We start from the raw sequence: 27,556 nt of genomic DNA, 5'->3' as shown, positions 1-27,556 counted from the left end.
TCAAGAGAAAATGACAAATGCCGAACTTTTTCAACAACTTTCAGCGGTTGACGATTTACTGTTAAACACTCTCTTTGTGATAGATTTAATGCGAGATCATGTATCAAATCATGCATTTTAAACAAGTAAAATGACCCGCGGTCTGTGACATCTTGGACAAAACACCTCAACCATAACTCCTTAAAATATGTAATCCCGATATCTTCCCACTCTTCGTTTTGATTGGAGCTTGCGAGGAGTCCATTGGCCATCCAGAATTGGATGATATAATCAGTGTCATATAAATAGTCCTTTGGGAATAATGATAAATAAGTAAGGCATCGTTGCAAATGAGATGGCAAATAATGGTAACTCAATTTTAATACCGGTAAAATATCATTTTCCCTTTGCTCAAGTCTCCAGATTTCATTATCTCTTAATAAAATCCATTCATATTCATCTGTTTTGGAAAAAAGTAAGCTTCCCAATGTTCTCACTGCAAGAGGAACTCCTTTACATTTCTCTACAATTTTTTCCCCAATTCTCATGAGCTTAGGATATTGTCTCTCATCTCCATCATTAAACGCCCATTTTGTAAACAAAATCAAACAATCTTCATGAGAGAGACCTTTTGTTGTGGAAATTGCTCAAGAATCAACAAAGCTAAATCCAGAGAAAATAAGCAAACAGAAAAACACAAGAATTTACGTGGTTCGGCCTCTTGCCTACGTCCACGGAGTGAAACTGTTCTTCTATTATTGAGAATTTAAAATACAATAAATTGACCTTTATGGTTCCCCAAAACAACCCAAGATCTCTTGCACATTCTTCCTCAATAACCTCTCAAGAATATTCACTCAAACCACTCTAGCTTCACTTAGAGCAAAAGATAGAGTTACAAGGTGTCTCCTCTCTAGAGCTTTCAAAGCACTATTTGCAATTCTAAAGCCTAGAGATATGCTTTTATAGTATAAAAGTTCAAAGTAGAAAGTGATTAGGATTCGATGTGGAATAAGAAGTTTAAAACTATACAACTATTTAATATTGTATACAAACAAAAATTCCTAATCAAATAAGATCTAGAATTCTAGTCAACCTAAAACTCAACACCTTTTAATACATAAGGATCACACGCACTCATTATTGAGGCAACCTTTAAAGTACGAGTAGTCACGATCATTTTATTTCGAGATAAGTTACCCATTGACATCAATAAATTTTTGAACTCAATCCATTTGACACGGTCTTCGTTCCACACATCATCTAAAACCAACAAAAAGTTCTCATCATTCACAAGACTTCGCAATTGGGTTTGTAAGATGTCAATTTTTGTATCATCACACTTTTTTTTACTTATAGAATAAATCATCTCCTGGAGCAATCTACGAAGATCAAACTCCTCTGACACACAGACCCATATTCTCAATGAGAAAAGCTTAATAACCCGTTCATCATTGTATACGAATTGAGCAAGTGTGGTCTTCCCTAGACCCCCAATTCCAACTATGGGAATGACAGGGATGTTTCCACTCTCATCACTTGGTTCCTTTAAAAGATTTATAATGTTTTCTCTATCTTCATCTCGACCAATGACATCCGAAGCATTCACAAAAGAGTGAGTCTCCCTGTGAATAACACGTCGGTTGTCAACTTGCTGTCCTAAATTAAATCTGTCCCACTCAGTAGCAATTTTGTCTATCCTTTTATTGATCTCTTTGATTTTATGACCCATTTTTGAAGAGAATGCTAGAGGAACAAAGCATGAAGGCAAACATCGTACCTTTATGCTGGTGCTTGGATAATTCACGACCTCTTTTCGCAGAGCTTCACACTCGATCTCATCAATCACATCTTCAGCATCGTAAAAGAGGTCTCTAAGCTTACAAATGGAAAGGCGCAACGCTTCATTCTGGTGCTGTTGCCGCTCAGCATCCAAAAGAACAGCTTTGATGCGGGTCATGGTGTCCTGAAGCTCTTCCAGATCATTTTCGACATTGAAAGCCCAGCGAACTTCTTCTACAGCAAGGAGGGCTATTTTCTCAAGAACTCTTTCTGCAATGTTGAACAGAAACGATTCAGCCATAATTAAACCCTAAAGAGCAAGGGAAGAAGAAAAGGGGATTTTTTTTTAAGGGAAAGAAGATATTAGGCAGTCGGAAATTTTCTTCCAAGTTGCCTTGAGCTTATGTCGTGAAGCAAGTACTTTTCAAATGGGGTAAAGGCATAGTTCACTTTTAGACGTCTAACAGGCTGTGTTCCCGAGTAATTTGATTATATATGTATATTACATATAAAATAAAAAGATTTAGACATCCGGACAAAGCACCACCAAAGTAAGAAAGAATTGAATTTGAAGCGGGCAATTTGGTCCTTTTAAAACAATTGCGCCGGTCATAGTATGTGTGACAAGTCTTCGGTAATAAACTAATTAAATGATGGTAGGTATATGTCATTCTCGCTGTCAATTAGTCGAATATATTTATATGCTTAATGCTTTGTTAATGATCATTATTCCCCAATACCCAATATATTGTTAGTATTGATGATAGGTATCGATACCTGCCTTATGTCAGTTAATTTGGACAATGTCAATAACTATCCAAGTTCAAAATGTTTTTGTTTTTTTTTTCTTATGGTCCGTTTGATTTGACCATGTCTAATGGAAACTGTATCTAATGGAAAATGTATGCGGTGATGGCTAGGTTGCAAACATTTTTTGTTATTAAATATAGAAAAACGAAAGACTTAATTTCACTTTGTATTCTTGCCAATTTTCAATTACATGAAATTTAGTTGGATTTTATTGCATTTGTGATTGGGAGTCACGATTTGTAAAAGATAGTCACCAGGCTTTCACAAATATATCTTCGGATAAAGAGGAATAGAAAAAAGAAATAAAAAAAATGAATACTAAAAGGATATCAATTTAGGCAAGTATAGGTACCCATCTAAAGCTACTACATATAAGAATATTGTGCAGAAACAGGCGAATCAAATTGAAATCCTAGGAAAAGAAGAGTAATTTTTATTAAACCTTATTAAACCCTTTCTAGTCAGCAGAAATATCTTGAGTATGTAAGAGTAATTTGATTTCAATCACATTTTTTTAAGTTTAGACTTTGCCTAGCAGACAATTTGATAAGCAGGAGAATTTTATCAAACTTTTCACTCTTCAGGGAATTTATTGAATTTTACCCCCCCAAAAAAGGGAGAGAAAGACTTTATAATCACGAGACTGGCTCATATATTTCGTTGGCCAGTCTCGTGTTTAACAATTAAGATAACCTTCTCTCAGCGTTGTGGTTCGAATCTCCAAAAGTTATTTCTATCTTTTCGCAATATAAACATAAATAACTTATCATTTGTCATTTTTTTTAACATTTATGTAATACAACTAATTAGGTTGTAAAGAATATTATTATTTATTTTGCTCTAAAATTGAATAAATTGCTTATATATATATATATATATATATATATATATATATATATATATAATTGGGGGAGGGGGATTCGAACCTTACTCTTTAAGCAGGGGATCATGCACTAACTAATAAAGGCTTTATAAAATCAGAGAATATTACAGCATGACTTTTAGGATTTTTGATATAACTCAAATTATCAACTATTTGAACATTCGAGTATTTGGTTTATTGGTTGGTACATGATCTTTTATCTAAAAAACATGATTTGAATCTTCCTTTCCTCAATTTAAAAACAAACCATCTACCATTTGAGCTCAAATCATCTGGATGATCAAACATATAGAACCAAGAACAAAGACTAATTGATTAAGCGAGATATGAAGAAGCTTAAGGCTAAAGCACATCTAGATCATTGACTTCGTTGCCGTAGTAGTATTTGTACATACTACATGCGGACATGATCAAAAACTCTTTGATTAGACAATTTGCAATCTGGGTTACATTTAATTTCATTTATAGAGCCTAATGACAAGAGAGTCTTTTAATTCAAAGTTGATACAGTGCTCTCTCCCAATCAGTGTCAAAGAAACCAGCATCTCTCATCTCCGAGTAATAGACATTCTCTAAATGCAAGTCTTCCTTCCTCTTGCACACATTAAAAATATTTAAACCGTGCAACAGGATCGTGAATGAAATTAGAGAAGATCTTCGAGTAGTAGACATTCTCTAAATACCGTCCAAGGTTGGCGGAGGGGAATAGATGTAGGGCACTTGGGAATTTCTGTGCTTAGGACGCTCATAGTCAAACAAGAATAGTATAAATCTGTGAGGTATACGATTTTGTCCTACAAAAGATGTCTCACTTGAACCCTTAAATGCTCAGTAACATCCTCCCTTGAGTCTCTTTTAGGAGCTTTTCTTTGATGTGAGACTTACGGCTTTACTTGCTGAGAGTAAATCTCAACAATGTAGGATTCACATGGTTCCACACTAAGACCGTGACACATGACTTAAAGCCCTATCTCCCATTTTTTAACTTTTCCTTGTTGAATGTTGACTAACACAATAAATATGGTTTTTGTTCGTTCTTTCCAGCTTTAAGCTCTCTCTCCCTCTTCACCCAGTGTACCTTTTGCCTACTAGTTGTTTACTTGAAGGTTATTGCATGTAGTTTGTGCTGTAATTGGCGGAATGCCATTTCAGGTTGACATTGTGATGGAACTTGAGGAAGAATTTGGAATCACAAGACAATGCCCAAAGCATAGCAACTGTTCAGGATGCTGTTGATCTTATAGAGAAGCTCTGCAGCGAGAAAGGTGCGTGGAAACAAGGACCTTATAAGTTGGAGGTTCATTTTCCCATGTTGATGTCACTTACTAGCCTGCTATGTCTAGAGCATTTGACAATCTTGTTGTAAACTCAAGTCTATTTATTTGTTCAATCTAGGAAAACTCATAAACTTATTGAGATTTGCAGTTAAATTGTGGATTTGACTTTTTATGTTCCAAGTCAAGGAAATACTATTTGATCTAATTATGTAGCTTTTCTACATTGCTACCGACTTTTAGAGTTCTTGTTTTAGTAAGCTGCACATATAGTTATGGAAATGGATAATGTACGTTTAGCTGAGGAGGTGAGTCCTTGAAAAAGCTTATGCCCAAACCAAAATAGGATGATTTCAACTTTTTTCTAGCATAAATTTAACTAGTCTAATTTCCTCTCAAGGCATTTAAAACTTATTTTTGAGAGTATACAAAGGATATAAATAAGTATTTTTCTTTCTACGATAAGTGTAAAAAGGTATATTAGAGTACACATTTAGACACAATTTTTATAGAAAAAAAAAAGTTTAACACACACGTAAACATAAGAGGAAATTGTAAAAAACAACCTTACTCACAAGCCCATTTTAGAAATAGCCTTCAATATAAAATTAATTATTTTTATCTAATTTTAATCATGAGATGACAAAAATACCCTTTAAATCATTTCAAACAAATTAAATGCTCCCAAAGTTTCTTTCCCGCCATTTATTTGCTTTGCTTTCAATTCTGCTGTGCTTTCCTTTTTTCTCTCTCATCGTCAAACTTTTTTTAATTTTACCACCATCACTAACTCTCTATCTATGTCTTGTCATCTCGTCGTCAATCTACACACCAGAGAGCATGATATGGAAGATAACATCATATTTTTGGGTTTATTAGTTTACATTTATAAAACCCTCTCTTTGTCTATCTCATTGTTGATTTACAAACCAAAAAGCATGGCATGTAACAACAAGTTCTTGTGTTTATAGGTGTTAAGGTTTTTCAGTGATTCAAGTTTGGTAAAACATGCTTTAGTGTGTAACAAAGTGATTCATGCCTTGGCATGTAACATCAATAGGAAGAAGGAAGCTTTGGCATGTAATATATGGTGTTGAAGATTTGACTTTTGCATGTAACATCTGGTGCTAAAGCTTTGATCTAGCATGTAACATCTGGCGATGAAGCTTTGATTTTGGCATGTAACATCTGGTGCTGAACCTTAGCATGTAACATCTGGTGGTGAAACTTTGACCTTGGCATGTAGCATCTAATGCTAAAGTTTTGGTTTTGACGAGTAATATCAGGTGCTGAAGCTTTAACCTTAGCATGTAACATCTGGTGCTGAAGTTTTGACCTTAACGTGTAGCATTAGATGTTGAAGCTTTGACTTTAGCATGTAACATCTGGAGATAAAGCTTTGGCCTTGGCATGTAATATCTGATGCTGAAGCTCTGGCCTTAGCGTGTAACATTTGGTGTTACTTAATTTTTTTGGACATAATATGTAACAATAATATTTTTTAAACATATAACTTCTTTGTATTTCACTACAACATAAACTCTTGGAATTTAAGCATGTAACATTTTTTTTTTCAACTATAACAATATTTTTTTGAACCTGATGTGTAATAACAACACGTTTAAATGTAATTTAGTTTCTATCTTTGTATTTCAATAGGATATAAACTTTTGGAGTTAAACATCTTCACAATAGAGATAAAGTTTAAAATCAAAAAGGAATTTGACATGGAAAGGAAGATGTATTGAAAAATTATTTAACGTCAACATTACTGTTGGGGTGAAATGGTTGGGATGAAATGGATTTGAATAAAAAGATACTATCCAAAATTCTCAAATTTGGATAATTAGATTTTTGGTTATTTTATTTGTTACATTTCCTATAATCATAAAAAAAATTTAGCACTAGATGTTACATGCTAAGGTCAAAGCTTCAACACCAGATATTACATGCCAATGTCAAAGCTTCAACACCATATATTACACGTCAAAACTTTTTTCTTTCTATTGATATTACATGTCAAGGTGTGAATCACTTTGTTACACACTAAGGCATGTTCTACCAGACTTAAATTACTGGAAAAACTTAACACCCATAAACCTAAGAATCTGTTGTTACTTACCATGCCATGCTTTTTGATCTATAGATCGACGATGAGATGACGAGAGATAGACAAAGAGAGGGTTTTGTGAATGTAAACCAATAAATCAAGAATTTTGGATAGATAAGGTTTTTGAAAGTGTAAGAAAATTATAAAATGATGTAGTTTTAAGAAAAAATATGAAAGAAAAGAGAGAAAAAAAAAACAAAACTAAGAAATTATTAAAAGGAAGGGTTTAGGCATGATGGTACATCATTTTTTGGAAAAGATGATAGTGACGTGGCAATATCCTAACATGCCACATGATAGTCTTTTGGCATGGCACGTCGCAACATCCTAAAATGCCACATCACTCTGTCATACTGACGTGGCATTGCCACATCGTTTTGATATGCTGACATGCCATTATTAGCTATCCCATGTTGCCACGTCAGTAAAAATGTGTCATGTTAGCATCACGTCAATGCTGATGTCATTTTTTTAATGGTTAAATTGAATGTCATTGGGGAGAAGGATTGAAGCAATTTCTAAAATCGAAATACTAAATTGCTTCAAATTAGAGTAGAGGGACAAAATTGAACAAAATACATTAATACAAGAATTTCTCGAATATTTTGACCTCAAGGAAGTACTATTTGATCTGATTTCGTTGCTTTTCTACATTGCTACTGACTTTTAGAGTCCTTGTATTAGTTAGCTGCACATATAGTTATGAAATGGGTAATATAGGTTTAGCTGAGTAGGTGAGTCCTTGAAAAAGGTTATGCCCAAACAAAAATAAGATGATTTTAGCCTTTTTCTAGCATAAATTTAACTAATCTGATTTCATCTTGAGATATTTAAAACTTATTTCAGAGAGTATACAAAGAATATAAATATTTTTTTTCTGTCATAAGTATCAAAAAGGCATATTAGAGTACACGTTTAGACACAATTTTATATATAAAAAAAAGTTCAACATGCACGTAAACATAATCCTTTAATGCGAAGAGATTAGTCCAAAAAAAAAGGGAAAATAAGTAACGATCATTTACTTTGTCACTGAGTTTTTTCATACTCAATATGTGAATAAATTAAAAAAGTAAATAAGTAGGTTTATAGCTTTCAAGACGAAATTAAATATACAATTGGCAAAAAAAGTAAAAGAGTACTATCGAAACAACGATATGCTTTATAGTGTTTTTTGGCAGAGGAGTCAATTTGTAACATTCCACAATCCGGACCACATATAGAGCAGAATCTGTCTGCAACCATCTTCTTAATTTTTCACAAATTATTCACCCTACATAAACTCTTGTACAGCAAAGTTCCAAGCAAAAATTCTAATTTGCTCGGAATTAAAGTTTTTTAGATGAGATGATCATTCATTCCATGATCCTAACTCCCAAAGAAATAAGAGTGAGAAAGACAAACAGAACACTATAATAAATAGCTGAAGCAGAGCATGCAAACAACCGCACTAGGTGTATGACATCTTTAAATATTACGAATCACAGTTACAATCCCATAACATCCAAGCAAGACCCTCAAATCTGAAGCCAACAAAGTAAAAAGCTCACAAATTAATTAAAATCACAATCCATAACATGAATGCAAGGCTCTCAACTCTGAAGCAAACAAAGTAAAAGCTCCCATTTCCATAGGTAGGCTGCAGGCTGTGGCTGATTTATATATTATGATATCTGCTGCATGTAGTAGTTAAACACCAAATGAGCAATGAACATATATAGATAAAAATTAATTCTTAAATAGGCATGTGCTTGGAAATAAGTAAGAATAGGAACAAAATATTTATTTAATATCCAAAAGGAGAGCAATTAATCACAATTCTGTCAATTAATTGACTTTTGGGATCAAAGAAGACAGAAAATTAAAACATGTGCCTCGGCTCTGATTATGACAACTTTCCTTTTGCTTTCACAAAATATAATAAAACATAAACATAAATAATAAAAAAATTCTTCTAAGATTGAAAAATATAGCTAAAGAAAAAGTGACATTGCTTAATTAACGAATGATTGTTGAACTACGATCTTAGTTTTGTTATATTTACAAATCAAATTTAATACTCATGTTTTTATATCTTGTAGTATTTATATCCAAAATTTACCTTTTTGCTTTATCATTTCGTACACAAATTCTAAGGTGACAAAGGTTGCAATGAAATGTAGTCTAAAGAGTGATAGACTATTTTTGTTAATGCAGTATGTATTTTTGAAGAATATTAAAAGCATTGAATTTTGTTGGTGAAAAACAGGAGAAAAAATAAAAAAGAAATGTGAGAAAGAATTAAAAGTTTATAATCATATATAAGCTATATTATAGTAGTTAAAGTAAATTGTTTTGCCAATAAATGAAAGCTTACCTGTTGTGCCTTTATTCTGATTGGAAGCTCCTTCAGAGGTCGACCTTCAAATGTTCCAATTAAAACCCAAAATTAAATTGAAGAGTGAGGAATATCGATGGAATATGGTTAGCAACGAAAAAGGATTTAATAACATAACAATTAAAGAAGTTTAGGAAAAAAAATATACAAAATAAAGAAGTTTTATACCATAACAATTTAAAACCCAAAATTAACTTGAAGATTAAGGATTTAATAACATTTAGTCTTTTAAATCATTTTTGTTTTAGTGAACTTTAGGAAAAAAATATACAAAATAAAGAAGTTTTATACCATAACAATATAATAACAGGAAAACGTAAATTCTTATTGTCGAGTCATACAACAACATTTTAGAGACAGAGAAGAAAGCTCTAGTGAACAAGCAAGAAGAGAAAGAGAAAGGAGGAAACAAAATCTTAAGAGATGAAGCAAGAAAAAGTAACGAATGGTTTTTGAACTAAAATCTTACTATTGTTATATTTACAAATCAAATTTTAAAATTTATGTTGTTATATTTTGCAGTGTTTTTGTCCAAATTTTACCTTTTTGCTTTTTTCATTTCATACAAAAATTCTGAAGTGACAAAATGTTGCAATCAAATGTAGTCTAAAGAGTGATAGATTATTTTTATTAATGCAATATGTATTTTTGAAGAATACTATAACCATTGAATTTTGTTGGTGATTTACAGAAGATACAAAAAGAAATGCGGGAAAGAATTGAAAGTTTATAATTATATATAAGCTATATTCCAGTAATTAAAGTAGATTGTTATGCCACTAACTGAAAGCTCACCTGTTGTTCCTTTATTCTGATTCTGATTCGGAGCTCGATGGGGGGTCTACCTACAAACGTTCCAATTAAAACCCAAAATTAGATAGAGGATTGAGGAATATCTATGAATTTGATTAGCAATGAAAATTGAAGCATTTAGTCTTTTAAATCTTTTTTATTATAGTAAACTTTAGGGAACAAAATATACAAAATAAAGAAGTTTCATACCATAAGAATTAAAAACAGGACAATGTAAATTCTTATTGTCGAGTCATACAACAACAGTTTAGAGAAAGAGAAGAAAGCTCAAGTGAAGAAGCAACAAGAGAAAGAGAAAGAAGGAAAAAAAATCTTAGATAGAAGCAAGAGAAGAGGGAGGGATTACTACATACCTCAACCTCAGGGACGTGTGAAATTTTGGGCCAATCTGCACCCCCATCTCGTCGGCATCTTTCACTCAAGGTCGGACAATCTTTAATTTTGAGTTGTGTAAGTGCAGTGAGGCGATCCAGTCCCTCCGGAAGAGATGACAATTTTGGGCAATAACTAATCTCAAGTTTCTGAAGTGAAGTGAGATTTTGCAGCCACTCTGGTAGTACCTCAAAGTTTTTGCAGCCTATAATTTTTATAGACTGCAAAGTGCTAGCAGATCCTTTAAGAAGCAATCGTGGCAAATCCGTTAACGCATCTGACCACGATACTGAGAAAGTTTTAAGGCTCAAGTGAAGGTCTTGGTCTTCTGCTTCTTCTACTTCCATGCATAAATTGATTTCTTGGCAGCGACGGATGTCGATTTCCTCTAATTTGGTTAGAAATTTCAGACTTCTTGGAAGTGAGATCAACCTGACACACTCGCTGATAGCCAATCTTCTAAGTGATGTGAGGTGTTGCATCCCATCAAATATAGATTCTAGCATATAACATTCGTGCAAGTGTAGCAACTGAAGGGAACTCCAACATCCTGGTTGAATATCCCTTAAAAGCGGAGCATCTGTGGTTATCTCTAGAATTCTGAGACTGATCAAGCTTTGCAAACTTTCAGGTACTTCTATTAGTGGAACACCAAATAAGCGCAAAGTTAGCAAGCTCTGAAGTTTACAGATAGAACTAGGAATTTTCTTCATCCTAGGACAGCGGCTCACGTCAAGATATCTTAAATGCTTCAAGGTACCAATGGATTCAGGTAATTCCTCTAACAATGTACAGGAGAGATCAAGTAGACGTAGATACTTGAAATTCAAGATGCAGGCGTTAACAAACGATTCATCAATGCTCCTCTCTTCTATTGAAAATGGAAGTGATGGGACCATTATTGTCCGCACAGGTTTCAACTTCTTCAAAGCTTGTGGAACTCGTAATGGACTGTCAAGAGAAAATGACAAATGCCGAACTTTTTCAACAACTTTCAGCGGTTGACGATTTACTGTTAAACACTCTCTTTGTGATAGATTTAATGCGAGATCATGTATCAAATCATGCATTTTAAACAAGTAAAATGACCCGCGGTCTGTGACATCTTGGACAAAACACCTCAACCATAACTCCTTAAAATATGTAATCCCGATATCTTCCCACTCTTCGTTTTGATTGGAGCTTGCGAGGAGTCCATTGGCCATCCAGAATTGGATGATATAATCAGTGTCATATAAATAGTCCTTTGGGAATAATGATAAATAAGTAAGACATCGTTGCAAATGAGATGGCAAATAATGGTAACTCAATTTTAATACCGGTAAAATATCATTTTCCCTTTGCTCAAGTCTCCAGATTTCATTATCTCTTAATAAAATCCATTCATGTTCATCTGTTTTGGAAAAAAGTAAGCTTCCCAATGTTCTCACTGCAAGAGGAACTCCTTTACATTTCTTTACAATTTTTTCCCCAATTCTCATAAGCTTAGAATATTGTCTCTCATCTCCATCATTAAACGCCCATTTTGTAAACAAAATCAAACAATCTTCATGAGAGAGACCTTTTAATACATAAGGATCACACGAACTCATTATTGAGACAACCTTTAAAGTACGAGTAGTCACGATCATTTTATTTCGGGATAAGTTACCCATTGACATCAATAAATTTTTGAACTCAATCCATTTGACACGGTCTTCGTTCCACACATCATCTAAAACCAGCAAAAAGTTCTCATCATTCACAAGACTTCGCAATTGGGTTTGTAAGATGTCAATTTTTGTATCATCACACTTTTTTTTACTTATAGAATAAATCATCTCCTGGAGCAATCTACGAAGATCAAACTCCTCTGACACACAGACCCATATTCTCAATGAGAAAAGCGTAATAACCCGTTCATCATTGTATACGAATTGAGCAAGTGTGGTCTTCCCTAGACCCCCAATTCCAACTAAGGGAATGACAGGGATGTTTCCACTCTCATCACTTAATTCCTTTAAAAGATTTATAATGTTTTCTCTATCTTCATCTCGACCAATGACATCCGAAGCATTCACAAAAGAGTGAGTCTCCCTGTGAATAACACGTCGGTTGTCAACTTGCTGTCCTAAATTAAATCTGTCCCACTCAGTAGCAATTTTGTCTATCCTCTTATTGATCTCTTTGATTTTATGACCCATTTTTGAAGAGAATGCCAGAGGAACAAAGCATGAAGGCAAACATCGTACCTTTATGCTGGTGCTTGGATAATTCACGACCTCTTTTCGCAGAGCTTCACACTCGATCTCATCAATCACATCTTCAGCATCGTAAAAGAGGTCTCTAAGCTTCCAAATGGAAAGGCGCAACGCTTCATTCTGGTGCTGTTGCCGCTCAGCATCCAAAAGAACAGCTTTGATGCGCCTCATGGTGTCCCGAAGCTCTTCCAGATCATTTTCGACATTAAATGCCAAGCGAACTTCTTCTACAGTAAGGAGGGCTATTTTCTCCAGAACCCTTTCTGCAATGTTGAACAGAAATGATTCTGCCATAATTAAGCTCTAAAGAGCAAGGGAGGAAGAAAAAGGGGTTTTTTTTTGGGGACCGCAGGGGGGGTGGGCGGGCGGAGACAGGATATTATGCACTCAATAATTTTCTTCCCAGTTGCCTTGAGCCTATATCGTGCATCAAAAGACTTCTGTTTGATAGTTGACTTCACTTTTTGGTAAATGCTAGTTCACCTTTGCCGGGTAGCACTTTCTGAGTAATTTCATTCATTTTTATTTTTTAGCATAAAAGTATACTGCTTATTGCTTAGAGACCGGTGAGACCGCCCAAGCTTGACAGGCCTGAATGTCCAAAATTTGATTTTGTTGACTGTCGGGTTCTTTCATATTCTTTGGGTCATGGATTTGGTTGGGATCAAGCTTTATAGCTCTTTAACCGCTGAACTTCATGTTCCAGTTGTTGAAGAATGGGAAATTGAGAAGAATAGTAAAAAATGCATAAAAGAAGAAAACAAGAGGCAGAATGAGGAAAAATAATATTTCTAACTCAGCCCTAAATATAGTTTTGATACACTGGTTAAAACTGTGCAAAAACCTAGGTATTTACTGGTATAAGTGAATCTATATTGGAAATTACCCTTTTCTCCAGTTGGACTATGTCTCTTGCTAGTCCACAAAAAGATGTCCCATGGCTTCATCAGTTAGGGCATGATGCTGCAGGGAAAGCTCCTAGACATGAAGTCACTACTAACTTTTGGAAATTTAGATGCCTCAACTTGATCGGTCAAGGGCAAAGAGTAACACGAAGGGGAACAGAGAAGGGATAACCAATCTATTAGTGATGGATAAATTCATTCCACGTCAAACTCCTAATCGGAATTTGGTTGCAATAACAAAAAAACCTTAGAGATATTCTGCAAGACTGTACACAATGCTTTTATTTGCACTTGACTTCATAAAATCAGAGAGCATTACAGCGTGAACTTTAGGATCTCTATTATAACTTAAACTCTCAACCATCTGAGCTCAAATCACCTAGTTGTTCAATACATACATACAGAACAAGAAACAAGGACAAACTGTTTATGCCAGGTATGAAGAAGCTCAAGGCTAAAGCAAATTCTAGATTATTGGCTTCGTTGCCATAGCAGTATTTATACATACTACATGCAGACATGATCAAACAACTCTTTCATCAGACATTGCAATCTGGATTGCATTTAATTTCATTTACAGAGCCTATTGACAAGAGAAATTTGTAACTCAAAGTTGATAAAGTGCTCACTCCCAGTCAGTGTCAAAGAAACCAGCATCTTTCATCTCCGAGTAGTAGACATTCTCTAAATGCAAGTCTTCCTCCTGCACATGTTAAAAATATTTTAACCGTGCTAACATATTATAAGGCTGTGCTAAAGAATCAATTAACAAGATGAAATTTTACTATGAATCTGAAATAAAAACTACCAAGATTGGGGGATCGTGATGGATGCAGGTAAATGATTACCTGGAAAAAATCTGCCAGAAAAGTAATATACAGAAGAGGAAGGTACAAGGCATGGTAGCAAACAATTGTGGCGCTGTACAACCTGTCAATGATTTTTCCAGTTCTCTTTAAAGTTCTTGAAAGAGAACATATTATACTTATATAAATAGCAGACAGAACTCTCCAATTAAGAGGAATAAAAGCTTGTATTACCAAAAACCAAAACCAGCACCATTTCCAGTTAGTCCACAAGCAATCAGAGCTAGTGCATTCAAGATGAACATGATAGCAACGTATTTGTAAAATGCAGGTCGTGCTGCAGAAGAAGAGAGAAGATTCCGGGTAACATAACTATACAACTACTGTTAAATCACTAGCAAAAATGTATGTAACTCAGGTGAGCATACCAGGTAACCTTTCTCTCCACTTGGAGTGGTACATAAACAGTATGAAGCCATAAATAGCAGTCAGCACTAGCCTGTGAACAACCCATAAGCCCCATTTCACCTGATGTGGATGTTCAGTATTGTCAATGAACAACGGGACACCAAATCCAAATAGGTAGATAGCCTAAAATAGGAAAAAGTCCATTGAAATATTAATATCATAATATATAATATATTGATGCCAAAAAGTCAAAAAGCATATACAATAAAAGAAAGACAAAAAGAAATCACATTGTGTGTTTTCCATGTTAGAAAATAAAAACAACTTAAAAGTGTATATACAATCACACTTCACATTTTAGATTGCTCAAGAAGTTAAAGTATGTCAACAATCTAAAAATAGGTCACATGGAATGCAGAGTCTTCTATGAATACCAAAGTGCAGTAAGGAAGAAGTAGGCGTCATGCCTTCCATCACCATCTGGTGCATGTCTTCAAATAGTCAGCAACAGATATGCTACTTCCAAGAAGGGTGAAATATTACTAATAAAAGAAATACCTTCAGAAGTAAGTCCAAACCAACAATAAGCCCCGAAACAACAAATGTCCGTGTCAAAGCTTCCAACCCACTAGTATAATTTCCTTGAAGTAAAAATGCCACCAGGCTAACTTCTAGGAACAACATCCCAGAAGTTGTAAATAATGACAAGATATTCCATACCATTTCCTTTCCAGGAGTGCATTCCCAGGCCTGCATCAATGAAGAGAAAGTTTAAACCTAGCTATCCAGCTAGGAAATAGAAAAAAAATAACTTACTCACAACTAGAATAGGAATCTCCAATGGTCAATGCATGCATATTTGATTAATCTGAATGGATATGAATTGTCTTCAAACCATATAATTTATTACCCTAACCCGTTCAAACTATCAAAGGATATGCTCCTTCAGTCTTAACAAATCTCATTTTCAAAGAAGCCAGATTAAAAAGAACATGCTTTCTGTTAAAATGCTTCCAAGACAATTTAATCACCAACACATAATGCACATGTAAAAACATAAAAAGCAACAATATCTTAGTCATGCTTATAAAACAGAAATATACACTATTAAAAAGGAAAAATCAGGACATCATACACTATTTATGCTAACAACTTGAGTTAGATGCAAACTCATGCCACACCAGAAGCTTAGTGCTTAGAGCCTTGAACCCAACTATCAGACATGTAAGCTAGATGAACAATGCTTTCATTATACACATTTTCATTCCAATGATCCTTATTTTATTCATAATTAGGTTCTCGGAATTGTTCTTACATATGACATATCAAAGAGGCCGAACCTAAAAACTGAAACTTGGTAACTGTCAAATACTCCTATTCCTGATTTCCATAATGTGAAAAGGTCACCGAGCAACTTTCAAGCATTTTTTAGTGAACCAAAGACACCCAAGTTAACTTCCAATAATTTAGGTACCATTTAGTTGTTGCATTTGCCACAGAAGCAAAGAACAAAAAGCATATTTTGGATATAAACTAAAATTATCTGTGAAGAAAATAACATTCATTTAGATACAAAATGCCTGATTTTACTAAGTAGACTAATTATGCTATAATTAATGTCATATTTAGTAATTTTCCTTCATTTTTAGTCAATTATGATTTTTTTTTTCATTTGATTTTCCTTCATAGCAACTTCCACTGCTATTTGCTTGATAGAAAGTAGCCACCAGAAAATTGAAGCCTTAGCAAATATCCACCATTCATTTCATTAGAAACAACCAAAAACATATTTCAATTTCATTTAAACAAAGTAAGTTTAAACCATCAATATGATAATTCAAGAAAACCAGAAAATCTTTAGAATCAAATTAGGAAAAAAATGAAAAAGAAAAACCCACAAACCTGAAGAGAACACCAAGCAAGATTGAGCAAGCTAACGAGCCAAAGGGAACCATAATAAGAAATCATGATATAAGACCTGCCATGAGAGAGCTTTTGGAAGCTTTTTTTGGCTTGAAAACCCAGGAAGAGAGCAAAGAGAAGAGAAGGAATAATAAGAGCTAAGTTATGCCAAAACCCATGACATTCAAAGAGCCACCCATACAACCCATTAACAGAAGAAGAAGAAGAATTATTAGGGTTTTGAGAGAATGGGGAATCTGCGATACTTTCAATGGACTGCATTTTCTTCTCAGTGTTTAAATTTCATAAAGAAGATGGGGAAGAAAAGAAATTAAAAAAAAAAACATTAAAGGTGGAAATTGGGATTCTCAGGATTTGGTTTTGCAATCTTGAAATCTTTAGTTCGACGATCGATTAGGTTGCTGACTCGATGGTAAGAAGAATCTTTACTGACAGGTTTTCATGGGCCAAGTTTGGGTTTTAGCCTAGTTAAGCTGGGGATCCAGAACCTCATTTGGGACCGAATTGGGTTTTTAGCCCACCAAGAATTGTGGAAATCGTTCTAAAGACTAAAGCCCTTTTATCTTTATTCACTTTTTAGTTAATATTTAAATACAAATTTTTGTTTTTCTTGTCCTCGACCAGATAAAAATCCCAATTGATTATCGTAAGTTTTAACTTATGGCCCCTTGGATTGCAGCTTTTCAAGCAACTCTTGCTCTTATCTGCCTTGCAATTGCATAATTACTCTCAAAAATTTCTTCCTTTGGGTTTCACTCTTTTGCATGATTACTGTCGAAAAGCAATGTTTGTTTTTCTCCATTTTCTTTTAGTAGTTGCTAGAATTATCAAGAAATTCAGCAATGTGCATTATGACATAGACAAATGCTTTTGATCATCAATTGGAACATGAATACAAGTTGAAAATGTAAGAAGCATACTCAATGTAAACCAAGTGACTTCTGAAGCAATTTTTTTTTTTTCACTTGTATCTAAATTCTGTGTTGATCAATTAAACATCTTTAAAGTCAAAAAGCATTGACTGTGTTGCACATTCCTGGATTCCTAACACACCACAGTGGTTGAAGTGGTTCAGCCTTGATCCCTCTAGTTACCATTCTATACCTCCATTCATTCAACCTGTCAGTTGCCTCAGCATACCTCTTGTTCCCCGTCTCGTCGCGGTTTCCTGACCACAATGTCTCAGCCATTGCTGAAGTTCTTGGCCAAATCCTTGGATCCAGGACTGTAGGATCAGCTTGTTCTGACCACAATGCCACCTCTCCACCTAGTACCAATTTAGCCTCCTCTTCACTTAAACCATAAGTTATGTCATAGTTATAAATAGTTTGCCATGTTTTAAAAGGTTCACACCAAGACCCTCCATTTCCAGAGTTACCTCCCGCTGTTTGCTGATCATATATACTATCATTCCCTAGAAAGTCCCCATGGCCACAATCCAAATAATAGAACTCTGAAGATGATACAATCGCCTGATATCCGGCTTCAACAATCTTTTTGGTGTTGTTTGTGCCATTGTTCCATGTTTGTAAAATGGTGTACTCCCTTGGAAGAAATGAGGAGTCTACTTTGACATTGTCATCTAATAAAACATCCTCCCAATACACCACGGTACGATTGAGGGATATGATGTAAGGCAAAGTAGAGTTCACAAAGGTTTCCAGGAGCTGGCTGAGGGTTCCACCATTTGAAAGGAAAGATTGAATGGTTGGATCAGCTTTCCAACATCCAGGAATTACCTCGTCAGCTCCCCCATGGTAGAATGTTTCAGGGAATAGAGTGGCTACATCACGAATTACGTTCTTGAGAACTTGGTAGGTTTTGGGGTTTAAGGGGTTTAGATGGCCAGTTCCAGGTTCAGATGCAAGACGGTCAGCCCACAGACTTCCAGCTGGCCACCAAAACATGTTTGCACAGGCAACTATTTCTGGGTAAGCTTCTGTCCATGATCCTGTATGGCCTGCAGTTTCGAAGTAAAAGTTTCTTTCATCATCCCATTGCATGTTGTGTGCAGTGTGCACTTGGTGTAGAAAAACACAGAGTACTCTGTTTCTAAGCATTGGACTTCACTCAATGTTAAAATACAACAAAAATTTGTATAAAGTAGCATTGAGGTTAAAGTAAATTCATGCACTTGATATTCAAAAGCATGAAAAAGGTTTTAATACTATTTACTGATGTTTTGCTTTCACCACATTGAGATGGAATCAAGGTTTCATAAAAATAATCCTTTTCTCCCTGTTGGTCTCACTGACTTATATCTAAAGATGTAATGCGTGGTCTAGAGAATGGCTGTCCATGTCCATGTGCATGTTTTATCATCAGGGACCACGAACAGATATAATTGATAGCGGCAGATGAACTAGGCCAAAGGCCTGAATTTATAGGATCCAAAGTTACATAGTGAATGAGTGATGCGTTCGCCGTCATTAACAAGATCAGATCAAGGACTTACTAGGAGCAGGTTTTACCGCTTGACGACTTAAAAATTGGAGCATATAAAGAGACCATGAAAGTGCTCTTTCAAGCATGTGTGAAGAGATCAGTCAAACTGTTTAGAGATTTTATGTTGAGATATGGAAAGAGGTTCGAGATTCTTGTAATTCAATACCCCAAAAAATCTCACTATACATTAAGAAGAATAATGCAACTCAAATATTTGTAGCCCATGGTTTCCTATAAAATGAATCTGATGTATCATGTATGGTAGGGAAATTCTAGAATTTTTACTACCAATTGAGTTGACTGCCAAGGAAGTTTATGTCTCTTTAGTGTTATGTTATTGCCTTCTCTATTCCTTTTGATCATAATCATCTATAAGATGAGACTCATTCGACATGAATACGAGTGTACTATAGAAACTAACTACTACACGATTAAGTATTATAGTCTAAACTTGAAAGTTGTTATCAGTCAACATAAAGGTAAAGATGAACTGTCATGCAATACTTTTTTAAAGGAAAGGAATTACGGTTATAACAAACTCACCTGGTGAATCGATTTCCGGTAGGACCCTGACCCCATGTTCCAAGCCAAATTGCACAATCCTAGCCACATCCGAGGGTGAGTATATCATGTCAGGTCCATAAGATCCCTTGGCAGCAAGCTCAGGCTCCGAAGGCACCATCAGTGGAAAAGAATGTGAGTCAGTAATATGCCAATGGAACACATTAAGCTTGTTAGCACTCATTGCCCCAATAGTCCTCAATATGTCCTCCACCGCATAATAATTCCTTGATGTATCCAGCATGACTCCCCTGTGAGCAAACAAGGGAGCATCCCACACGTACACCCCTACCGGGACAACCGAGGGATCACCCCACACCATCTGAGAAAACGTCTCTAGACCCCTCATCGCTCCCCACGCAGTTGCGGCTGTCAAATAGGCCGTACCATCTACTTCAGAAACGGCGAGGGCGTAGGTTTCATTGACCCCATGTTGGAGGGTGGCGGTGAGATCAATTACATTGATGGAAAGAGTTTTCAACGGAGCGGATGAGTTCGAAACGATGACAGAAGGGGTGACAAGGGGGTGGTGGTGCTCCGTCTTGATAAGACGGAGGTAGCGGTTGACGGCGGGGGTGAGGTGTTGGTGGTTGGGGGAACTGATGGTGAAGTTTGGAGAGAGGAACGTGGCAAGTGGTTTTGGCCATACCAGTAGTCTGGGTTTAGGCCAAACGTTGATCTCAGATTGCAAGGATAAGGTTGGAGGTGCAAGAATCACTGTTAGGCAGGCTATAATTAGAAATTTTGACAACATCCTACGTTTACCTTCACGACTTGTCATCTCAAATGCGTTGTACAGTGCTTTGTGGTTGAGACTTTGGAGCATCGAGAAAGAACTTTATACGAGGCGATGCGGTTATTGCTGTCCCAAATTACTCTTCTTTTATCGGACCATTGCTTTGTTTCCTTTCCATTTGGAATTTCCTATTTGACTTGTCTATGCCGAGGACTTTAATTTCCCATTGTCTCTGTCCGACTGTCACTGAGTGGAAAGAAGAAAATGTACATTAGAAAAATAAAGAAGAAAAAGCAACAGAGACATTTTTATAAACCAGGTGGAGTCATTGTCAAGTAACCCTATCGTCCCAAGGTAATTTTGACCCAACCTACTAAGTTTTGAAATCAACGAAACCCAGTTGTAATACTTCAATTTTGTTCTGACAAAGTGATTATTTATTGCTTTAATTTGCTACCTTTTGCATCGAAACAATTATCAAAGTATTAAATTTCTTGCTTGACATCTCTTAGATGGATTTGGAAGAGCATTACAGCTCCCTGTTTTGTAGCTTGCAAAGTACTAATTTACCTTCATATCTAATGTGGGAGTAGGTTTCATAGCTAAAGTCAGCCTGAAACACATGCCGGCTTTGCCAATTGTCTATGATTATTGGAATCTCATTGCCGGCTTTGCCAATTCTTTTTGGTTTAAGCTGAAGTAATTTGTTCCATTTACAAGTCAGAAAATCTCCAGGTGTCAACACTACAGAACTCAAACCAGCAATATCTTCAGAACTCTATTCTAACTACCAAAGAATAATCTTTTTTTTTTTTCTGCAATTAAATGATTAAACAAAAGAAAACTTCACATCTTCAATGCCCTGCAATATCTTCTTGATTCTCCAGGGGATATCAGGTTACTTCTTGAGAACAGATGCTGCAATTTCTTAGTACTTGTTTCTAGCTTTGCCAGTTGTCTACAGTGAGTGTTTATGGGGTAAGAACCTTGTATCCTGATGGACAAATTAGAGTGACATTCACCTAACAAAGAAATATATGAAAGACAATAATTAACTGTCTTTCCAACATCATAAACTCATCTAATCTGTCAAAATTGGGAGCTGAATCAAGGAGAATCTTGGTGCATTAGTGTTTTCCTATGTTTCGTTTGTCTTGTCTGGAAGACCAGATTTATACTTTTGCGTAGCAGATTCCTAGTTAGTTTTGAACGAATGAAATATCATCAACTTTTTTTCTTTGAAATAAGCCTGCAAATTAACCAAGATGACAAAGGAAGTGCTCTGATCTTAATCAGTCGGCAACTATCTATTTCAATGAGATGATAAACAAAATCTGGGGCCAAGCATTTGGCAGAATTTCGTTAGTTCTAGACCTTGAGAAATAATTAAATCAAAGAGGAATCAAGCTTGGGGAATTTCAGTTGGTCTAATCCAATATGCATAAAACATAAGGTTGGGAAGCCAATGTTTATACAATAACATTAGCCCAAAGTGTTAGAAGCCGTCTCTAGAAATTTGGAATATTAACTTGGTCCAATCTTTATACAATCTTTATTTTGGTTTATGCAGGCTAAAAAATCATTTTCTTTTGGTGGCTCTCCTGCCTAAAGCATGAAACATCTGCCGCCCCTCCAAAGTACTTCTGCTAATAATATAAAACCGTTTGATGTCACTTTATTAGCTACATATATTTATATGATAATGGATTTTAAAATCTTTGGAATATGATATAATCTGCTGTTAGTTTGGCACAATGTTTTAAAATTACTTAAATTATTTAAAAATTTTATATAAATTTATATTTTTTGTTACGTTTAATTAAGTTTTTATATTTTTATTTTAAATCAAACAATTTTTTATGACTAACCATTGATTCAGTGTCATTAGCCATTTGATGCTAATGTGACACTAATATGAAAAGTGAAAATATTACATAACAATATCATTTTACCATGTCATCATTTAATTATGTCACATCAACACCATATGATAAAAAAATAACAAATAACATTTTAACTAACACTAATTAGTCAACCTTCAATCATAAAGATTTATTTGACCTAAAACAACAGTATATAGACTTAATTAAATGTAATAGAGAAATAAAAATTTATTTAAACTTTTTAAAATAATTTAAGATTTCTTTTATGTGTTATGTTTCTTATTGTGAAATTCATGAATAAGGCAATAGATTATTAGGCTCGTTCATATTTACATAAAGAAAAATTGATACGTACCTAATATATGTGACAAAATCATAAATTTATTAATAAAAAGACCTTTTTTTTGCCTCTTAATAAAATGAATTATAAAATATTTTGGGAATCATGATTATGAATAATATAATATTTTGGGAATTGTGATTATATTAGAATGAATTTATATGTACATTCAATCACAAAAATTTGACCGCTTTTTACATAAATTGATAGTCATATATATATATATATATAAATGAAAATTGTCCCTAAATAGGTGTGGTAATGATACCTGTCTAGGTATTATAGTAAATAATTTCGAGTTAGGACCTCTTATTGATGTCAATGTTGAATATGCCCTCGTCCGATATGTCATATTTTGCAATGATATATATTAGATTAAGCAATTTATCTATCCTGATTAAAAAAAAGAAAAGAATTTGCATTAATTTGTATTTGGGCTTTAAGTGTAAGCTTGGGATTTGTCTTGCTTCCTTTAATTGGGCTTTCGATTCTCAGCCTGAAGAACAAAAGTTGGAGTAATTGGTCCATTTCCTACCATTGGGTCAGCTGTAAAAGAAGTTGGGGCAGGCCTTTCTAATTTAAATTTATTAATTTCTATAAAACCCTAAAATCCTTTCACGAAAGTGTCTTTTTTTTTTTTTTAAAAAAAAGGGAATAACTAGCCCTGTTACTCAACTGAAACTCAACGCAGTCTCTTTATCGTCCTCGTTTCCACCCATTTGCTCTGGTAAAGCCGTCACTCAGCAAAGATTCTTCGATCTCGAGAGCCTGCCCGTAGGCTCAACGCCATCTTCCTCAGCAGACTCAGGCACTTTCCTTTGCAACGATTCCTTCCACAATTTGTTTTTCCTTTCTTTCTGTTTCATGCTTGAGAAATGGATTTTCATTCTTTTTTTTTTTTGTTTAAAACAGTTTCCATCAGTTTCACGAGATGGCGACAGAGGGAGGCAAGAGTTATGCAAGGAGAGACAAGCTACTGGAAATCGAGTCAAAGGTTAGAGTTTGGTGGGAAGAAAAAGATGTGTTTAAGGCAGAACCTGGTGAAAAACCACCTCAACCAGGTGAAAAATTCTTTGGGAACTTTCCTTTTCCGTATATGAATGGTTTTTTACATCTGGGTCATGCTTTTTCACTTTCGAAGCTAGAATTTGCTGCTGCTTACCATAGATTAAGAGGTGCAAATGTGTTATTACCTTTTGCTTTTCACTGTACTGGTATGCCAATCAAGGCTTCTGCTGATAAACTTGCTAGAGAAATCCAACAATTTGGTGATCCACCCATTTTTCCTCATGAGGTAGTAGAAGAGGAACCAAACCCCAAAGAAGAATTTGACGCAAATGAAGGTGCCAATGTAGCCCCCGATAAGTTTAAAGGGAAAAAGTCTAAGGTGGCATCTAAATCTAGCGGGCAGATGTTTCAGTGGGAAATTATGAGGAGTTTTGGACTTTCAGATAGTGAGATATCGAAGTTTCAGAACCCATATGAATGGTTGAAATTCTTTCCACCATTGGCTGTTCAAGATCTTAAGGCATTTGGATTAGGTTGTGATTGGAGAAGGTCGTTTGTGACTACGGATATGAATCCGTTTTTTGATTCTTTTGTTAAGTGGCAGATGAGGAAGTTGAGATCGATGGGTAAGATTGTTAAAGATGTAAGGTATACTATATATTCTCCCTTGGATGGTCAGCCATGTGCTGATCATGATAGGGCGAGTGGTGAAGGGGTTCAGCCTCAAGAGTATACTATTATTAAAATGGAAGTGGTGCCACCATTTCCAGCTAAAATACGTGTCTTGGAAGGAAAAAAAGTGTTTTTGGCTGCTGCAACATTGAGACCTGAGACAATGTATGGGCAAACAAATTGTTGGGTATTGCCTGATGGGAAATATGGAGCCTTTGAAATCAATGATACTGAGGTATTTATTCTGACAGAGAGAGCAGCACTCAACCTTGCATATCAGAAGCTCTCTCGTGTCCCTGAGAAACCTACTTGCTTGGTTGAGCTGACTGGTTATGATCTGATTGGTCTTCCTGTAAAGTCTCCTCTCTCATTTAATGAGATCATATATGCTCTTCCAATGTTGACCATTCTAACAGACAAAGGTACTGGAATTGTGACCAGTGTTCCTAGTGATGCTCCTGATGATTATATGGCCTTACATGATTTGAAAGCAAAACCTGCTTTTCGGGCAAAGCTTGGTGTGAAGGATGAGTGGGTATTGCCATTTGAGATTGTACCCATCATTGACATTCCGGAATTTGGAGACAGAGCAGCTGAAAAAGTTTGTGTGGACCTGAAAATTAAAAGTCAGAATGAGAAAGACAAGCTTGCTGAGGCAAAGAGGTTGGTGTACTTGAGAGGGTTTACAGAGGGAACAATGATTGTTGGAGAATATGCAGGAACAAGAGTCCAGGAAGCTAAGCCACTGATAAGAACCAAACTGGTTGAAACAGGCCAGGCAATAATTTATAGTGAGCCTGAGAAGAAGGTCATGTCAAGGTCTGGTGATGAATGTGTTGTGGCTCTTACAGATCAATGGTACATCACATATGGCGAACCAGAATGGAAGAAATTGGCTGAGGAGTGCTTTTCCAACATGAATCTGTACTCTGATGAGACACGACATGGCTTTGAACATACTTTAGGTTGGCTTAATCAGTGGGCTTGCTCACGATCCTTTGGGCTTGGGACTCGCATTCCATGGGATGAGGAATTCCTTGTTGAGTCATTATCTGACTCAACCATTTACATGGCTTATTATACAGTCGCTCATCTTTTACAAAATGGGGACATGTACGGAAAAAGCTCTGATCTGGTTAAACCTGCCCAGATGACTGATGAGGTTTGGGAATTTCTCTTCTGTGGTGGTCCGTTTCCCAAATCTTCTGACATTCCATCCTCTATTCTTAATAAGATGAAGCAGGAGTTTGAGTACTGGTATCCATTTGATCTTAGAGTCTCTGGTAAAGACCTTATCCAGAATCATTTGACATTTTGCATCTACAACCACACCGCAATCATGTCCAAGGATCACTGGCCGCGTGGATTCAGGTGCAACGGACATATTATGCTCAATTCCGAGAAGATGTCCAAGTCTACTGGAAATTTCAGGACATTGCGCCAGGCAATTGAGGAATTCTCTGCTGATGCTACACGATTCTCTCTGGCTGATGCTGGGGATGGTGTAGATGATGCTAACTTTGTGTTTGAGACGGCCAATGCTGCAATCTTACGTCTCACAAAAGAGATCGCATGGATGGAAGAGATTCTGGCCGCAGAATCATCTTTGAGGACTGGTCCCCCATCTACCTATGCTGATCGAGTGTTTGAAAATGAGATAAACATTGCTGTAAAAATGACTGAGCAGAGTTATCGGGATTGCATGTTTCGGGAGGCTCTCAAAACTGGCTTTTATGATCTTCAGGCTGCCAGGGATGAGTATAGGTTCTCTTGTGGCAGTGGTGGCATGAACCGTGACCTTTTATGGCGCTTTATGGATGTGCAGACTAGGCTTATCACTCCAATCTGCCCTCACTATGCGGAGTTTATATGGAGAGAGCTTTTGAAAAAGGATGGTTTTGTGGTGAAAGCAGGCTGGCCCACAGCAGATTCTCCAGATCTAAAACTCAAGAGTGCCAATAAGTATTTGCAAGATTCCATTGTGTCGATGAGGAAGCTACTCCAGAAGCAGATTTCAGGCTCTAAGAACACTAAGAATAAGAAAGGGGCTCCAGTTTCATCACTAACTGAGGACAAGTTAAAAGGCCTAATCATTGTGAATGAGCAATTTGATGGATGGCAAGCAGAGTGCTTGCGGATCCTCCAAAGTAAGTTTGACAATAAGACCTGTACATTTTTTGCATCAGATGGGGAGATAATGAATGCATTGCGGCAGAGCACTGTTGGTCAGGCAGCAGACTTTAAACAGGTCCAGAATCGTTGTATGCCATTCGTGAGGTTCAAGAAGGCTGAGGCTATTAAAATTGGTGCCCAAGCTCTGGATTTGAAGCTGCCCTTTGGAGAGATTGAGGTCCTTAAGGAAAACTTAGACTTGATCAAGAGACAACTCGCTCTTGAAGAGGTAGAAGTATTGTCGGCCACTGACCCTGATGCTTATGTGCAAGCTGGTTCCTTTGCGTCCCTGCTAAAACAGAATCCTCCGTCCCCTGGAAATCCAACTGCCATCTTCATGTCAAGGTGAAGGAACTTTTTCATTTTAGCATGCTATGTTACATCTTGAGGAAATTTTCATTTGTTGGAGTATTTGGTGTTAGTTGTTCTAAATTTGTGTTTTGTAAACTTAGCTGTGTGTTTCTCTCCATCCATGTGTCTAATTAGGTGTTGAACAGGGAATGCTCACTTTTACTTAAAATGAAAATGGACGTTATTGCTGTATGCAGGTAAACAAATATGTTCCAGAAATATTGCATCAAGATGCTGTTGTGAGAGGGGATTTTTGAGTCAGAATTTTGTCATTGAAGCAGAAACGTATTCCAGCTACCTGGATCAGATATTTTGAATTTGCCCTAGGTTGTAATTCCAGTTCTATATATCTGCTTTTACTGAACTATGTATTTTTCCTATTTTGTTTTGCTTTTAAAATTAAAGAATTTTGTCTTGTGTTTCCTTTTGTAGTTGTGATCTTGTTTCTTTCAGTTTTTGTTTGTTCATTCTTTTTTTTTTTTTTAAATTCCAACATTATTAATCTGGTTGCTACTGTTGATCATTCCCATTTGTAAGAAAGGATAGTGTTAGTGTTTCAAAAGCAAGTAAAAGAACAGGTTAGCATTCAGTTTATTGAATGATGAGTGCTCTTCCTCTCCTCTGATTATTGTCCTTATCAAGTCTTAATATATATACTTTTTGTGGGTCATTCAACTTCCAAGAGGATCTCCACCCTCTCCAATTA

The 27,556-nt window shown here is 35.7% G+C and overlaps 5 protein-coding genes across 5 annotated transcripts; 1 reads left to right on the top strand and 4 right to left on the bottom strand.

The window, feature by feature from the left end:
- Window positions 1,076-2,204, bottom strand: LOC108662028 (putative disease resistance protein RGA3). Its single transcript, XM_018121059.1, has 2 exons — window positions 2,183-2,204; window positions 1,076-2,031 (listed from the first exon to the last, which is right to left on the bottom strand). Exons 1-2 carry the CDS (start codon window positions 2,202-2,204, stop codon window positions 1,076-1,078), a joined length of 978 nt encoding a protein of 325 aa, XP_017976548.1.
- LOC18599895 (putative disease resistance protein RGA3) lies at window positions 8,111-12,719 on the bottom strand. The gene is made up of 5 exons (XM_018120743.1): window positions 12,632-12,719; window positions 10,382-12,114; window positions 10,011-10,060; window positions 9,195-9,238; window positions 8,111-8,514 (listed from the first exon to the last, which is right to left on the bottom strand). The coding sequence occupies exons 2-3, from the start codon at window positions 12,059-12,061 to the stop codon at window positions 10,022-10,024; spliced, it is 1,719 nt and encodes a 572-aa protein (XP_017976232.1). The 5' UTR covers window positions 12,062-12,114; window positions 12,632-12,719; the 3' UTR covers window positions 8,111-8,514; window positions 9,195-9,238; window positions 10,011-10,021.
- LOC18599894 (transmembrane protein adipocyte-associated 1) lies at window positions 13,800-17,100 on the bottom strand. Its single transcript, XM_007030077.2, has 6 exons — window positions 16,662-17,100; window positions 15,318-15,509; window positions 14,780-14,942; window positions 14,586-14,688; window positions 14,394-14,475; window positions 13,800-14,248 (listed from the first exon to the last, which is right to left on the bottom strand). Exons 1-6 carry the CDS (start codon window positions 16,941-16,943, stop codon window positions 14,171-14,173), a joined length of 900 nt encoding a protein of 299 aa, XP_007030139.1. The 5' UTR covers window positions 16,944-17,100; the 3' UTR covers window positions 13,800-14,170.
- Window positions 17,507-20,831, bottom strand: LOC18599893 (beta-hexosaminidase 2). The gene is made up of 2 exons (XM_018120604.1): window positions 19,671-20,831; window positions 17,507-18,642 (listed from the first exon to the last, which is right to left on the bottom strand). The coding sequence occupies exons 1-2, from the start codon at window positions 20,512-20,514 to the stop codon at window positions 17,690-17,692; spliced, it is 1,797 nt and encodes a 598-aa protein (XP_017976093.1). The 5' UTR covers window positions 20,515-20,831; the 3' UTR covers window positions 17,507-17,689.
- LOC18599892 (leucine--tRNA ligase, cytoplasmic) lies at window positions 23,276-27,445 on the top strand. Its single transcript, XM_007030075.2, has 3 exons — window positions 23,276-23,455; window positions 23,560-26,844; window positions 27,048-27,445. The coding sequence occupies exons 2-3, from the start codon at window positions 23,579-23,581 to the stop codon at window positions 27,049-27,051; spliced, it is 3,270 nt and encodes a 1,089-aa protein (XP_007030137.2). The 5' UTR covers window positions 23,276-23,455; window positions 23,560-23,578; the 3' UTR covers window positions 27,052-27,445.

Source organism: Theobroma cacao, chromosome 5 (assembly GCF_000208745.1).
Source record: "Theobroma cacao cultivar B97-61/B2 chromosome 5, Criollo_cocoa_genome_V2, whole genome shotgun sequence".
Lineage (NCBI taxonomy): Eukaryota > Viridiplantae > Streptophyta > Magnoliopsida > Malvales > Malvaceae > Theobroma > Theobroma cacao.
Note: the sequence above shows the minus strand (reverse complement) of the source record. Positions and strands in the feature narration are given on the sequence as shown.

What these genes read in the sequence shown, in the direction of transcription:
- LOC108662028 (XM_018121059.1), bottom strand. Translation starts at nt 2,204, where the DNA reads ATGCCTTTACCCCATTTGAAAA. An exon ending in GCCTTTACCCCATTTGAAAA is followed by an intron (nt 2,032 to 2,182) that starts GTACTTGCTTCA and finishes TCAACATTGCAG; the next exon opens with AAAGAGTTCTTGAGAAAATA.
- LOC18599895 (XM_018120743.1), bottom strand. Translation starts at nt 12,061, where the DNA reads ATGTCAATGGGTAACTTATCCCGAAATAAAATGATCGTGACTACTCGT. An exon ending in CACACGTCCCTGAGGTTGAG is followed by an intron (nt 10,061 to 10,381) that starts GTATGTAGTAAT and finishes GAACGTTTGTAG; the next exon opens with GTAGACCCCCCATCGAGCTC.
- LOC18599894 (XM_007030077.2), bottom strand. Translation starts at nt 16,943, where the DNA reads ATGCAGTCCATTGAAAGTATCGCAGATTCCCCATTCTCTCAAAACCCT. An exon ending in TTGCTTGGTGTTCTCTTCAG is followed by an intron (nt 15,510 to 16,661) that starts GTTTGTGGGTTT and finishes TCATTGATGCAG; the next exon opens with GCCTGGGAATGCACTCCTGG. An exon ending in GTGGAGAGAAAGGTTACCTG is followed by an intron (nt 14,689 to 14,779) that starts GTATGCTCACCT and finishes CTTCTTCTGCAG; the next exon opens with CACGACCTGCATTTTACAAA.
- LOC18599893 (XM_018120604.1), bottom strand. Translation starts at nt 20,514, where the DNA reads ATGCTCCAAAGTCTCAACCACAAAGCACTGTACAACGCATTTGAGATG. An exon ending in ACCGGAAATCGATTCACCAG is followed by an intron (nt 18,643 to 19,670) that starts GTGAGTTTGTTA and finishes TCGAAACTGCAG; the next exon opens with GCCATACAGGATCATGGACA.
- LOC18599892 (XM_007030075.2), top strand. Translation starts at nt 23,579, where the DNA reads ATGGCGACAGAGGGAGGCAAGAGTTATGCAAGGAGAGACAAGCTACTG.